General features: G+C 43.8%; 1 protein-coding gene across 1 annotated transcript in view; it reads left to right on the forward strand.

The window, feature by feature from the left end:
- LOC120926664 (multidrug and toxin extrusion protein 2-like) overlaps positions 1 to 15,859 on the forward strand; it is a 209,983-nt gene that overhangs the window by 169,857 nt on the left and 24,267 nt on the right. The window contains exons 13-14 of the mRNA XM_040336788.1: positions 2,425 to 2,494; positions 5,460 to 5,592. Of these exons, the coding sequence (XP_040192722.1) occupies positions 2,425 to 2,494; positions 5,460 to 5,592 (203 nt within the window). The remainder of the gene's footprint in view (positions 1 to 2,424; positions 2,495 to 5,459; positions 5,593 to 15,859) is intronic.

Consider the following 15,859-nt stretch of genomic DNA (forward strand, 5'->3'; position numbering starts at 1 on the left):
TTCCCAAATTATAGGCCATCTCTTTAGTAACTACTGACATAAAAATATATGCCAAAATATTTGCTTTGCGACTAGAGAATATACTCCCTCATCTGATCCATCCAGATTAAGTTGGCTTTAAGGGACCCCAAATGTCTGACGGCACTAAATGTCCTCTTAATTTATTTCAGTGGCAGAGAAAGGTTGGTGCCTTCTTAGCTCCTATATTTGGAAGCAGAGAAGGTTCTTTGAGTATGTACACTGGTGGTATTTCTCTGCAGTTCTTCAAACATTTGGTTTTACAGGCTACATATACACTGCTATTAGAGCACTATATTCCACCCCCTCCACACAGGTTTACACTTTGAAATGTCTTTCTTCCTCTTTTAATATATATAACGGAATGTGTCAGGGGTGCACCCTCTCCCCTGGTATTTTTGCCCTGGTAATGGAGCCACTCAATTGCACAACAAATTCCAATTAATTTCAGCTTATTTGCGTTAACTCCAGTCTAAGATCAATTAATTATATCTGGGGGCAAAAACAACAAGATTTAAAACACTCTATTCTATACAGATCCAAGACAAATGCAGGCATGGGTGTCCAAACCTTAAGGCTTACTACTAAGCAGTGATCCTGGATGGCCGTCAATTTTGGTGGTCCCCTCCTACAGACCATCTATGGATCAATATTGAATGCTCTTTACTGGGACACTTGCTACAGAGTACCATAGCTGCCACTCTGGATTTTATCCACCTGTGTCACCACTTCTCTCTCCACTTGACAAAACCTTTAATCCCTGAAACTGGACTCTCTCATGTGTGATTTCTCATTTTTTCTTCTTTCTCTTCACTTCAGATTTTCACTAACTGGATGCATACTGGTAAACTCTGGACCTCCTTTTCGAAGGATCTACACTGTGCCCATTTGAAGTCTTACAAAAGTCATACAGCCTTTTCACCAGAGATTTAACAAATATCTGCTTCTCTGGTGGGTTATGGCATCAGTCCTATCAGAAAACTTTCTAATACCCAAAAGCATCCTGTCTTTCTATGATAACCTCCAACTCATTATAAAGGAATATCCTTCTTCTACTCTTACTCATAACCTCTCCTTGGAGAAAGCTTCTTCTATGAAAGTATGGGAAGCCAAACGTTTCTCACGACTTACAACTATCACATTGACATAAAGCAAAGTGGCTTCTCCTCATTTCTACAAAATGTGTTACTCACTGGGAGACTTCCTGGAAAATGTTACATCACTGGTATTATACCTCAGTAAGGTCGAGTAATTGTAATTTTGTTGGAGAAACTGCGGCTATGCTGGTTTACTATTACACATCTGGTGGTCCTGCCCCAAAATACTACCATTTTGAAAATACATATTTTCTTTCCTTTTTGCAGTACTTCAAACCCCCATAACCTGCAACTCGGCTACATCTCTTTTTTTTACACTATGAAACTTGGGATCCTATCCACAGACCTTTTATAATTCATGGTTTGACTGCGGCCAGGAAGGCCATTGCTATGGCTTGGAAACAAACAGATACTCCTGACGGAAATACCCATCTCTAAATCTCTACACGCAAACACAATATGAGATCACGTTTGCTTGTGCACTCTTTTGGAAGCAATGAAATACATGCCTATAACATCCGGCATGTACTGTTCCTTTGTAGCAACAAACCTGCTTTGTCTCTTCTGCACTAAAATTACTTACCGGCCTGTCCGCTCCTGTACAGTGATGCCTCGTACACATGACCGGTTTTCCTGCCAGGAAAACTGCCATGAGAGCTTTTGGCCAGGAATCCCGGGCGTGTGTATGCTTCATCACTGTTTTCAGGAAAACCGTGGGGAATCCCGGCAGTTTTCCTATGGGAAACACTGCGATGGCGCATACACATGGCTGGGATTCCCGGCCAAAGCTCTCATGGCAGTTTTCCTGCCAGGAAAACCGGCCGCGTGTAGGGGGAAAAAACTGGCAAGCAGGTTCTCGGTTTTCCCCTCGGTTTTCCCAGCTGACTTTTTACCGCTGCGAAAACCGATCGTGTGTACAAGGCATGAGATGACAGAACTTCCACTCATGCAGCTGTAGGGGATCTCCAGGACGTTGCAACGTTGGAGTCAAGGTGAGTATAGTTCAGGGATATGCAATTAGCGGACCTCCAGCTGTTGCAGAACTACAAGTCCCAAGAGGCATAGCAAGACTCTGACAGCCACAAGTATGACACCCAAAGGCAGAGGCATGATGGGAATTGTAGTTTTGCAACATCTGGAGGTCCGCTAATTGCATATCCCTGGTATAGTTCTACTTTATGTAAGTTACTTTTCCTATCCTATGTAAAACAGGAGTAAATGTTTTTATATTCTACTGTCTTGGTAAATATTTTCTAGTAGGATGCTAATAATAGTATTTTTTGTGTTTTTTGTTTTTTGTTAAATTCAGGGATATTCTTACTTTGGTTTCAAAACTTATTCTCCTATTTGCTGGAATGCACCTGTGTGATGGTATTAATGTAAGTATTTATTTAATTAGCTTAGCTATATATAAATGAAGGGGATATTTAATAAATATTAAATCCTTTTAAAGAAGTGACTAGATAGAATATTATAAGTTTCTTTTTTTTTGATAATCAGTGCAAAAAAACATTTGTAAATTTTTTTTTAGGTTACTGCAGTTTTTTCAGTTCATATGTGGTCCTGTGGAAGATTAAAGTATACAAAATCAATCCCTGAGTCAGGTAGGAATTTGAGTCTTTGATCATATGATAAATCATACAACTGTAGTTTATTACATATTCAGACAAATATTAAGAGACCACTAAAAAAGCAATTTCTTGCAATTCCCTGCTACAGAGGGAGGCCAAATAAATACACCAACTGAAGGCTACTATTGGCTGGATTCAGATACGGCGCCGCATCTTTAAGGCGGTGTAGCGTATCGTATTTACGCTATGCCGCCTTAAGATAGAGAGGCAATTACTGTATTCACAAAGCACTTGCCTCCTAACTTACGGCTGTGTAGCGTAAATGGGGCCGGCGTAAGCGCCCCTTATTCAAATGAGGATGGGGGGGTGTGTTTTATGTTAATGTTTGGTGACCCGACGTGATTGACGTTTTTTACGAACGGCGCATGCGCCGTCCGTGTACATATCCCAGTGTGCATTGCTCCAAAGTACGCTGCAAGGACGTATTGGTTTCGACGTGAACCTAAATTACGTCCAGCCCCATTCACGGACGACTTACGCAAACAACGTAAAAATTTCAATGCGGGAACGACGGCCATACTTAACATTGACTAGGCCAGCTATTTGTTGGAATAACTTTACGCCAGAAAATGCCTTACGAAAACGGCGTATCTTTACTGCGACGGGCGCACGTACGTTCGTGAATCGGTGTATCTAGGCATTTACATATTCTACGCCGAACTCAATGGAAGATACGACGGCGTAGGAGACTTACGCCACTCGTATCTTAGCCTAATTTAAGCGTATCTGGTTTCCAGGATCCAGGATCAGGATATACTCTTGCATGCAGTTTGCAACATGTTCTATTTCTCTAAAAGGACACTAAGAGCTCCTAGTCCTCAAGGGACCTTTGCCACTGATCCTTTAGGACAGAAGGGGGTAGATTCTCAGACAAGATACAACGGCGTATCTCCAGATACGCCGTCGTATCTCTGAGTCTGGCCAGTCGCATCTATGCGCCTGATTCATAGAATCAGTTACGCATAGATTTCTATTAGATCCGACCGGCGTAAGTCTCTTACGCCGTCGGATCGTAACTGCATTTTTCCGCTGACCGCTAGGAGCGTGTATGCTGATTTACACGTCGAAATATGTAAATCAGCAAGATACGCAAATTCACGAACGTACGCCCGGCCGACGCAGTACATTTACGCCGTTTATGTTAGGCTTTTCCCGGCGTATAGTTACCCCTGCTATATGCTGGCATAAGTGCGGCGTACCAATGTTAAGTATGGCCGTCGTTCCCGCGTCAAATTTTGAATTTTTTACGTTGTTTGCATATTTCGTCCGTGAATGGGGCTGGACGTCATTTACGCTCACGTCGAAACCAATGACGTCCTTGCGGCGTACTTTGGAGCAATGCACACTGGAAAATTCCACGGACGGCGCATGCGCCGTTCGGGAAAAACGTCAATCACGTCGGGTGAAGCCTAATTTACATACCACACGCCCACCTCTTCACTATTTGAATTAGGCGGGCTTACGCCGGCCTATTTACGCTACGCCGCCACAACTTTCTTTTAAGAATACGGCACTTGCCTGTAAAAGTTGCGGAGGCGTAACGTAAATAGGATACGTTACGCCCGCACAAAGAAACGCCGATCTACGTGAATCTACCCCAAGGTGTCTAGGAAGGAGAACAGTCCAGGATCCTTACTTTATACACAAGAAGGAAGTTATCCACTCATTGTTTTCCATCTAGTTGGGTATTTCATGACCCCTTTACCGCTTTACCCCACCCAAGTTATTATCCTCAAAAAAACAACAACAAAAACAAGCCCAGAGACTGATTTCTTGTGTCCAGATGCAAGTGAGATATGCGTATTACCTGGCTGTGCAGGTATAGGGGGACAGTTATCAGCAGCCCTTGCAGGGGTAGTGCTACAGGTCTGAAGTATAATGCGGTTTTACCACAAAATGAGAATTTAGAACTTAGAGGCTATAGTTTGAACATCTTTAGGTGGGCATCTGTAAACGATCACCTCTGTTAGTGTAGTAGTTATGCCACTCTATCTGGGCATACTTACCTTATGCTGTGCATCTTTTGGAAAATATTTATAAATAATTTACTGACTTGGAGGCTGGTTTGACTGCTCTCTTCCCCCAATAGCCCCCACACAGGGAATGTCTATACCATCATGTTAGCCTAATGCTTTGGTCCCACCGGGCTACATTATTTTCTTCTTTTTGTTTTTTTTTCCTATGTAAGTGTCAAAATTATTCATTAAATTATGGATGTAGATTGTCAAATATATTATTTATTTACATATTACACCACCTTGATTTCCTCGATCTCCTGGGGAAGCAGATAGTAAAGAGCATTGAGAATACAACTATGTATATATACATAAAGTGGACTCTGACAAAAAGGAATGTATAATTTGTTATTTTGAGCATATGGGCATAGTTTTGCACATTTAGAAGTAGTGGTTTGCAACAAGATGAGATATAGTCCTGCATTTTAGGGTCACTGATTAATTAAAGTTTGGTATGGAACTGCAAGATGATTTTTTAATGGTCTCTTATTATTTGTCACAATATGTAATAAAGTACAAATGTATGACTTTATCATATGGTCTTAGACTCATATTTGGCACCTTAAAAGTCCCACTCCAATTAAAAGACTGATTATGATTTTTTAGAGATGTGGTACATTCGGTACTCCTCACACCACAAAGCTATTTTCTCAGAAGATAAATGTATACAACAATTAACATTCAATATTCTGTTGTAGGCAGTCTGCGGTGGAATATTAAGAGGAACAGGAAGGCAAAAAATTGGTGCTATTATAAATGCTTTGGGCTATTACATCATTGGCTTTCCAGTTGGGGTATCGCTGATGTTTCCTGCAAAACTTGGGGTTATAGGTATGATCATTTACTGCATATATGACAGGAATAACGTGTGTATACAATGTTTCTCTCTGCCTATGTTAAAATGTTAGATTAGCAATATTAGCTGAATTTAGTTTTTACAATTCAGATTGGTTAAGTGACCTGCTGCTAAAGTCATAGAATGAGGACAGATAAGAAAGCAACTAGGGGTAGCATTAACCACTTGCCCACTGGGCACTTAAACCTCTCATATTATGAATGACAAGTACTCCTCATGCAACACTGTAACCATACAACATTTTTGTAAATTTTTGTAAATTACAGCTATCATTTCTTGACTACCTCTGACACTTTTGAAGGCCCTGGACAGGGGAGGGCTGGCAGCCTTAGGCCTGGGGGGCAAGTCCAGTCAAGTGGCCCATTGAACCACCGAATCAGCTCACCTGTTTTTTTAATGCAGCTTCACCAGTGCCCATCAATGCAGCCTGATCAGTGCCCATCCAATGCAGCCTCGCCAGTGCCCATCAATGCAGCTTTGCCAGTGCCCATCAATGCAGCCTCGCCAGTGCCCATCAATGCAGCTTCGCCAGTGCCCATCAATGCAGCCTCACCAGTGCCCATAAATGCAGCCTCACCAGCGGTCATCAATGCAGCCTCACCAGCGGCCATAAATGCAGTCTCATCAGTGCTCATCCCAATAGCTCAGCCTTACCTGTGCTCATCAATTCAGCCTGATCAGACAGTAGTGCCGATTAGCGCAGCCTTGCCAGTGCACGGGGAGAGAGGAGAGCCGCCGGTTTACACAGTGCGGGTATCTCCCGCTTACCCGACCATTGTCACATTAAGTCCCGTCTGCAAGACTGACTCCTAAGATGGACATCACACGTCCCGGCATTGGACCAGTATGACATCCATAACAGGAGCCGGTCCAAGAGGCAGGACTTCATATGTCTCTGGGCAGTATGTACAGGAGAGGAGTGTTGGGGGGGGGGGTATGAGAGTGGGCAATATGTACAGGAGAGGAGTGTGGAGGGTATGAGAGTCAAAGCACTCTGTGTATGTGGTTTCCAGATAATGTGAAGTTAATGTATAACCATTCAATTTTTTTTTGAAAATTCTTTTTATTGATTTTTTAAACACAAAAAAACAAACACACACACCAGGTAGGCAACATGCCCACCTAGACACAGGCCACGCAGGACCGACACACCAACTAGCAGCATTTACAACTGACCGACGGACTTATAAGTCCTGTAGAAATCCACCGGGAAACCATCAGGCCCCGGCGCCTTCTGCGGAGGAAACGCCTGCATTGCTGCCTCTATCTCTAGAACCGAGATGGGCTTATCCAAAGACTCAGCATCTTCGTCTGACAGATGGGGCAAAGCTACGCCCCTCAATAACTCGTCCAACCCAGCAGAGTCATATGCCGAGATGGGCGAGTAAAGAGCTGAGTAGTAACTCACAAATTCATCTAGAACTTCCGCGGGATCAGTGACCAAGGCCCCTTCCCCTCACCACAGGTACACTGACCGTCGTTTTTCCGCAGCAAGATTAGCCAGAAGCTTGCCGTTTTTGTCCCCTTCTGCAAAGATAGTCTCCGCCTTCCTTTTCACCTCAGTATGTGCTAGGTCCGAGAAATGTAGGGTAACTGCACGCCTAGCCTCCAGTAGGGACACATAGTTGGCCTCCGAGGGAGAGTCTGCATGTGCTTTAGCACTCTCCCGCTCTTTGGCCGTCAGGAGTTCACATTCCTGATTATGGTCCCCCCTGGCTGCCTTAATGGCCGAGATACACTCCCCCCTGGTCGCTGCCTTGAAAGCATCCCATACCACCGGAGGTTCAGCCGAACCTTCGTTGGTCTCCCAATAAGTAGCCATGGAAGTTTTAAGTTGTTCTAGTACCTGATCCTCTACCAACCAGCCTGGTGACAGTCTCCAGCCCCCCGTCATCCCCCATTCCGGGAAGGCCAAGGTGGCCATAAGTGGGTTGTGGTCCGAGGGGCCCCCCGTCAAGTACTCCGTCATGCATACATTTTGTTAAATAGGGGCATTGCCAAATGCCAAGTCTATCCTAGCTGACGACCTATGTGTAGAGGATAAGTGAGAGTAAGAGACGACACCCGGATGTTTCCACCTCCACAGTTCCGTCATTCCCGCCACCGAGACCCAAGAACTGAGATCCCCCGAGGCCGTCCTAGCAGCATTGGAGGAGTCCAGTACCGGATCAAGGATGGCATTAAAATCTCCCATGAACAACGTTGGAACATGCAGATAAGGGCCTAGTGTCACCAACAGGTCATATAACAATTTAGCTTGAAAGGGAGGAGGCACATATACATTTACCAATAAAAGCTTATGAACCGATAAGTTCAAGAGGAGTGCCACGTATCGCCCCCCAGGGTCAGTAAATACCTGGTGAACTACACACTGCACGGCCTTGCTAATCAGAATTGAAACCCCCCTAGAATAGGTGAAATAGGTGGAATGAACCGCCCTCTGTATCCAGTTCTTACGCAGTGCTAGGATCTTACTACCCTCTAGATGGGTCTCCTGAAGGAGAACAATATGTGGCTTGACTTGTTTGAGGTATTGAAATACCGCCGCCCTCTTGAACTTATTATTCAAACCTCTGACATTCCATGACAGTACCTTAATTCGACTATCCATTACGCATTTCAAAACAATACATTCTCAAAGGCATGACCATTGAATAAGGAAAAATGGGCAAGAGAAACCTGCAACAGGCCAAATAGTCCGTGGAGTTCAAAGGTGCAAAATACAAAAAAGGTCCCATGGTGATGGTCAAAAACTTTCCCCCCTCCCCCCCTCCCCCTGCCATTATACCAGAAACTAAAACAAAAACTGTCCGGTATGCAGCCTGTCAGAGTTCCACCATAGGTGACGATAGTTCGGCATAGACGTGCACATAAAAGAAAAGAAAACTCGTGCCCATCGCCAGAGCCCCATTGGCTGATCAAATTCAGTTAGATTGTGGCCGTGTGAAAAAGTGAATAGAGCAAGGGCCTGGTGGCCAAGTCCCATAGGAGATCAAGCAGGCTGTGACAACAGAACATGGCCCACCAAGGTCTAAGTCAGTGAAGTCTGGTAGCAAGGATTCCCAATAAATCTTCCCCCTCCTCCCCTCCCCCTTAGAGAAAAATGAAAATGAAAATTAATAATCAAAAATGAAAAACGAAGAGGGGGGAACTAACAAACCAGCATGAAGAGGCTTCACCGTAGGTAGAGCAGAGCTGCAAAAACAGGAACACAAACCCCATCGGGGCGCCGATGAAACCATCCGAGATAATGATCATGGACGCACTGCAGACCTCACCGCGACCGATCCAACCATTCACAGGCATCTTGAGGGTTGTCAAAGAATTTCACTGACCCCTTGAACTGCACACGGAGACGGCTGGGATACAGCATGCTGTATTTGAGCTCCCTTTCTCTAAGTCGCCTCTTCACATTCGTGAAGGAGCGTCTGCGTTTCTGTGTCTCCGCCGTGAAGTCTGGGAAAAGCATAATCCTGGCGTTGTCATACTTCAGCTCCTTGTGTTTTCTCGCCTCGGCAAGCAGCATGTCACGGTCTCTATAGTTGAGAAACCGGACCAGGATTGGTCTGGGAGGAGCACCCGATGGCCGAGCCGCAGTGGGCCCATTCAACAACATAAGTGGGAGGGAGATCCCCCAGGCCGAGCAGGGTCTTGAAGAAGCACTCAGCAAAGGTGGCCATAGACATTCCCTCTGCTCCCTCAGGCAGGCCTACCACGCGGATGTTATTGCGTCTTTGCCTGTCTTCGGCGTCGTCCGCACGGTGTTGTAGGGACCAGACCATGTCATGCAGCTCCGCTAGTTGAGAGACATGGGCGTGGGAGACATCCTCCACCCCCGAGATACGGTCCTCAGCAGCGGTCAGCCTACCCATGATCTTGTCCAGATCATGGTGGATGAGGTTACATTCGGTCGCCAGACAATCTATGCGACTCACCAGTTCAGTCTTTTTTTTTTTTTTTTTTTAATTCAATACTTTTTTTTATTGTTTCCATACAAATACAAAGAAAAATTTACAAATCCGTTTTTTTTTTTCCATACTTAGTGCATTTTATGTGCATACAGGAGATTAATTACAGTCATTAAAAGTGTCCATTCATCCCATTCCCCCCCCCCGTCCCTTCCCTCCCTCCCTCCTATCTTACTTTAAAGTGCATACACGTTTTTAATTCTATTCTTTTCCTTAGATTATTACCCATCTTTCCTTAATTTAAAGTGAGCGACCTATTTTACATAGCCACTGTTCCCATATTGCTTTAAATTTTTTGAGGTTGCCCCTTCTAATCCATGTTCCCCTTTCCTTCCCAATTGTGCTATTTATTACATTAAACCATTCCTCTACTGTGGGTGGATTTTGTGCTTGCCATTTTAGTGCTATTAGTTTCCTCGCCTGAAACAGGCATCTTATAACTGCTTCTAATGTATCCCTCTGCCCCATTCTCTCCTCAATACATCCTAGTAGGCAGACCCTGGCTTCAAGTTCCAAGGTAGTACCGAAAGTTGCATTTATAGTGTCCAGAATTCCAACCCAATATCTATGCAACTTTGGGCATTTCCACATCATGTGGATGAGGTCCCCTGTATCTTGGCATCTGGGACATTTGTCATCCAACTTCCATCCAAATCCATATAGTTTCTTTGGGGTATAATAGACCCTGTGTAGGGGAAATAGATGGGAGACCCGTTGTGACGGGGCTAATGAGACCCTTGTCCCTAGTTCCAATATCCTGTCCCATTGATCATTCGTTAAAGGTCCAATATCCTCCTCCCATCTCTGTTTGTTCCTGCTCAGCTTCTCTTTTCCTATTAACTGATCACTGATCTGTCCATATAATTCTGAGATAAGACCTTTCAGAACCCCCGTCTTAATTAGTCTTTGGAGATGCGTAAGCTTTTGCCAGCTTACCGGCTGTAATTTAAATTGGGCTTGTAATGCGTGTCTAACCTGTAAATAAGTAAAAAACATGGAGTTTGGGATGCTAAATTCACTGCTTAGCTCTGAAAAAAGTTTTAATGTGCAACCTGTATACAATTGTGCCACTCTGGTTATCCCCCGTTTCTCCCATTCTTTTAATTTCCCCATAGCCAAAATTTCTTTTAAATTATTGTTATCCCATAATGGGGAATATTCTGTTAATCCTTTATAGCCAAAAGCTAATTTTACTGCTTGCCATATTCTCACCACCATCTTTACTGTTGGATTTTTCACCGAGAAGGAGTTGGCCTCTAAGGTCTCTATTACAGATCTATACCTCTTAATATCATTTTCCCGCTTGCATTTCCTCCCCCCTCTATACTGCACCCCCCCAAATGCTGTAACTGTGCCGCCAAAAAATAACTATAAGGATGTGGAACCGCCAACCCTCCTCTATTTGTTGGTAATTGCAACGTTCGGAGACTGATCCTTGCTTTACCCTTTTTCCAAATTAGGGTCCTAAAAAGGGTCTCTATCTTTTTAAACCATCGGTTGTCAATCCATACTGGGGAGTTGTGGAGTATATAGAGCAATTGTGGCATCCATATCATTTTAATTAAATTACTGCGGCCGGCCACCGATAGTGGCAGATGTCCCCATATATCCGCTTTACGTTTGAATTTGCCCAGAAGTGGCACTAGGTTATTATTTATAAATTGTTCTGGGTTACGTGTTACCACAATGCCTAGATACTCCATCTTCTCCCCAATTTTTAATTGAGGGATTCCTGTTCCATCCCTATTACTTGCCGGGTCCACTAACAAGAGTGTTGACTTTTCCCAGTTTATCACTAGGCCCGAGAATCGTCCGAACGCTTCTACTATTTGAACTGCAGTTTTAAGAGAGGTTGTGGAGTTACCTAGAAAAAGAAGTATATCATCCGCATAAAGTGCGACTTTTTCCTCCTCTGCTCCTCTCTGAAACCCCTGTATTTCCTGTCTTGCTCTAATAGCGATCGCCAAAGGCTCAATTGCCAGGGCGAAGAGGAGGGGGGACAATGGACATCCCTGCCTCGTTCCCCTTTCCAGTTCAAACGACTGTGAAACTTCATTATTTATTTTTATTTTGGCCCTTGGGGAATTATACAATAGCTTTATCCATTTAATAAAAGATGGACCAAACCCGAACTATCAAAGGCCTTGGTAGCATCTAATGATAGAATAGATCTATCTCCCACGTTCTCCGCTGGAGTCTGTAAGTTTAGGTACAGCCTTCTTATGTTTATACTCGTGGACCGATTTGGAATAAATCCTGATTGGTCTGGATGTATTAATTTCTGAATGAATTTATTTATTCTTGTTGCCAGTACCTTAGACAATATTTTAACATCTGAACAGAGCAAAGATATAGGTCTATAAGATGATGTATCTAGTTGATCCTTCCCTTCCTTCTGGAGCACTATAATAATTGCTTCCATCATTGAGGGTGGTAGCCTTCCTCCTTCTATCGCCCAGTTCAATGTTTTTAGTAGTTCCGGGAGCAGCACCTCACCATATTGTTTGTAAATCTCTGCTGGCAGGCCATCTGGCCCTGGGGACTTTTGATTGGAAAGTCCTTTGACTGCCTGTTGTAGTTCCATTAATGTAATTGGGGATTCTATAGCATTTCTGTCTTCCTCTGATAGAACTGGGGTTTCTATTCCTTTAAAAAATTCTTCCATCTGCCCTTTAACTTCCCCCTTTTTTGATCTATATAAATCTTTATAGTAAGCTGCAAATGTGTCCACTATTACAGATGTTTCAGATGATATCCCACCTCCCACCATCCTAACTGCTGGGACATTAGAAGGTGCCGTATTAGTTTTCGCTAGGAGGGCCAAGGTGTGGCCCACACTTTCCCCCTCCGAAAAAGCGCTCTGTTCCTGAAATAGACGCTTATTTTCAACTTTCTTGTTAACCACTAACTTATATTCCTGTTGCTTCTCCAGCCATAGTTGTTGTTTAGATGATGTTGGATTTTCCACATATTGCTTTTCAGCCTCTAAGACCTCTTCCCTGATTTTCTCCTCCCATTCCCTTGAGTTTCTCTTAATCTTAGCTACCTGCTGGATCAGTATACCCCTGAGAAATGCCTTTAGGGCATCCCACACCACTCCCTCTGGCGCTGTCCCTGTGTTAAAGTCCAGGAATTCCCCTAATTTGATGCTAATTTCTTCTGGCTTCCCCATCACTTCTAGCCAGAAGGGACTTATTTTCCAATTGCTTAGGGGACATTTTTTCCCTGTATTCAGTGACAGCACCAGAGGGGAGTGATCAGAAACCCCTCTTGGGTAGTATGATATTTTACTAACTGCTCGTAAACATGCACCATTACCCAGGGCCATATCTATTCTTGATAATGTGGAGTATGTGCTTGAAAAACAGGAATACTGCCGCAGGTCTGGATGTTTCACCCTCCAAATGTCCCACCACCCAACCTCTTTCAGAAATTGATTTAGATGCCCCTCTCCTTCCCCTAGGCTCCGTGCCCCCGGTGGAAACCTATCCACCGTTCTATTTAGTACGTTATTTAAATCTCCAACCACTAATACCGTATGTTTACTTTGTTTACCACAAATTCCATCAATTTATATAAAACCTCCATCTTAAAGGGAGGAGGTATATAAATATTGGCCAATACATATGGTACGTTTTCTATCAAACAGTGTAAAAAAATATAGCGGCCCAGTTCATCTATTCTTGCCTCCATGCATACAAATGATACGCCAGTTTTTACCACTATGCTCACTCCTCTAGAATAGGAGGTGTGGACAGAGTGGTACTGGCTTTGATATTTTCTTTTATTAACCAGTTTTAACTTTGTTTCTTTGGTCAAATGGGTCTTTTGAATACAAATCACCTCCGCCCCATACCACTCCAGGGTAGTAAAAACTGCAGCCTTTTTCACTGGGTCCCCCATCCCCCGGATATTCCAGGAGCCTATGTTTATCATTTTAGGTCTCATACCCAACCAAAGATATCAATCTAAAGCAGACCCTTAACATCAGAAGGTAACAAAACAAAAAATAATTATATACCATTTTTAAAACTACCCAGGAAGCAAAAAGAAAGAAAGAAGCATTCAAATGTATGTTCAACTGTGATCCCTTCCCTTGTGCTAAGTAAGTGAAATGTGATGCTTGTGCTATGATATAATTTAATTTAACCCCCCCTCCCCCCCCTCCCGCCTCCCCCCCTCCTCCCCTCCCACCTTGCCTATCTAGGCCTACCCTTAGGGCTATACGTGTGACCTCTCCCTTCCATCCTTCCCTTACTTTACCATCCATATCTATCGTGATCCCGTGCAAATCCTTCCCCTGCCCTCGCCCCCCAAAAAAGAGGACGAGGAGGGAGTGGTGGGTTTTCTAATTTAGTGTGCCCACGTACTAACGTGTATATATAAATGTATACTACTTTACTTCCCTTCCCCACTACCCCCCCATTTTATATCTATAAATGTAAAGTTTTCCCCCCCTTCCCTTTCCTCCCTCTCCTCCTTCCCCCCCTCCCCTTCCTCTCCCTTTTTAATATATATTTAAAGTGGGTTAATTTTTCCATTTATTTTCTTCCTAGGTTTTTCAAGAGACAGTTCCCAGTTATTCCCTAAAGAAATAAATAAAACATTGAGAGAGAGGAGAGGAGAAGAAAAAAAAAAGGAGGCACCCCCCCCTCCCCACCCTCCCATTATATAACCCTTATTCCATTTTATCCAGCCAAACAGCTCATAGATTGTTCCTGTCCTTTGTTCTGTTCCAGCCACTGTGCTGCTGTTCCTGGTGTATCAAAAAACTGGGGGCCTTCTGCTGTCATTATTCTTAGACGTGCTGGATATAATAGTGCATATTTCATTTTGTTTTTTAATAGGTTACGTTTGATAGGTGTAAACTCCGCCCTACGTTTGCTGAGTTCTGGAGAAAAATCTGGAAATAATGATATCCTTGAGCCATTGTGAAAAATGTCCCCTTTCTCTCTTGCTTTTTGCAATACTGCTGCCTTATCAGTGAAATTAAGAAATTTCAGGAGTATGGGCCGAGGGTGTCCACCCTTGAAATGTGCTCTGTACGGGGTTCTATGGGCCCTTTCTATTGCAAAGAGCGGTGAGAAGGCATCTTACCCAAAAATGTCTCCGAACCATTTTTCAAAAAATTTTATGGGGTCAGTACCCTCACTGTGTTCCGGGAGGCCCACCACCCGAATATTATTTCTGCGTAACCTGTTTTCAATTTCATCAAGTTTAGATGCCTGCCATCCATTTTGTTCCTTTAATTCTTGCATCTGTTGTTTTAAAGTATACACCTCATCCTCTACTTGACTCACTCTCTCTTCTACTGATGTTATCCTCTGTACAGTCTTTTGTAATTCCTGGCCCATTGACCCTAATTCTTCCTTTATTTCTTGTATCTGGTTGGTCAAATTATTCAGTGACCCCCTGCATGCATTTATGTCGCTTAATATCTCCTTCAGTGTTGGCTCTTCCTCCCGCTTGGGGTCATCTGCTGTATTTGCTAAGGGAACTTCTACCAGAGTTTTTGCTGATGCCATTGCGCCCCCTCCTTGGGGCTCCACCACAGGATTTTTTTTTACTTTGGGAGCTGATGAACCTTGTCCGCCACTTTTCCTGTCCGTTGCTGCCCCTGTTTGATTTTTAACCTGTGTTTGTGAGTGTTGTGCCACTTTTGCAGGTGATTTTACTAAGGTATGTGTAGACTGTTCCAGTTTAGCTGCTGCTACCGCTGCTGCCTGCGCGGCCTTTTCTTTATCTTTCGCCGCTCTTGTTATTTGGGGGCCCCCACTCTCCTGGTTAGATTGTCCTTTTTTTATAGCTGCTGCCATTATAACCTATCCAGAGAGAAGTAGGAGTCTTTTAGATCCTGGATTGTTTATGTTGGTCCCGGAGGCACAACGGTTCAATGAACCTCTCAAAATCTGTGTAACCCCTGCTTCCACTGCTGTGTTTCACTGGCCCAGATCCTCATATACTCTCCATGTCTCACTCATGGACAAGCAGTGAGGAATTGGTAAGTGTATGACGGTGAAAAAATCTGAACTTTAACTGCCTTTATGGACTGCAACCAACAGGCATGCAAAGTATTCAGTCCAGTAAATGTATCAGCAACAGCTATATTTTTTTTCCCCTCCCCCCCCTCCGTCAGGGGAGCTCAAAGCCCCCAATCAGCGCAGCAGAACAACCATATAAAGGAGAGGCATGGAGAAGAGATATATACAGCTGCTCGCCAGTGCTTTCTTACTCCACCCTTCAGTCACACCATGTTGCACAAAAGCGCTACTTC

The sequence above is a fragment of the Rana temporaria genome, chromosome 2 (genome assembly GCF_905171775.1).
Source record: "Rana temporaria chromosome 2, aRanTem1.1, whole genome shotgun sequence".
In the NCBI taxonomy this organism is placed as follows: domain Eukaryota; kingdom Metazoa; phylum Chordata; class Amphibia; order Anura; family Ranidae; genus Rana; species Rana temporaria.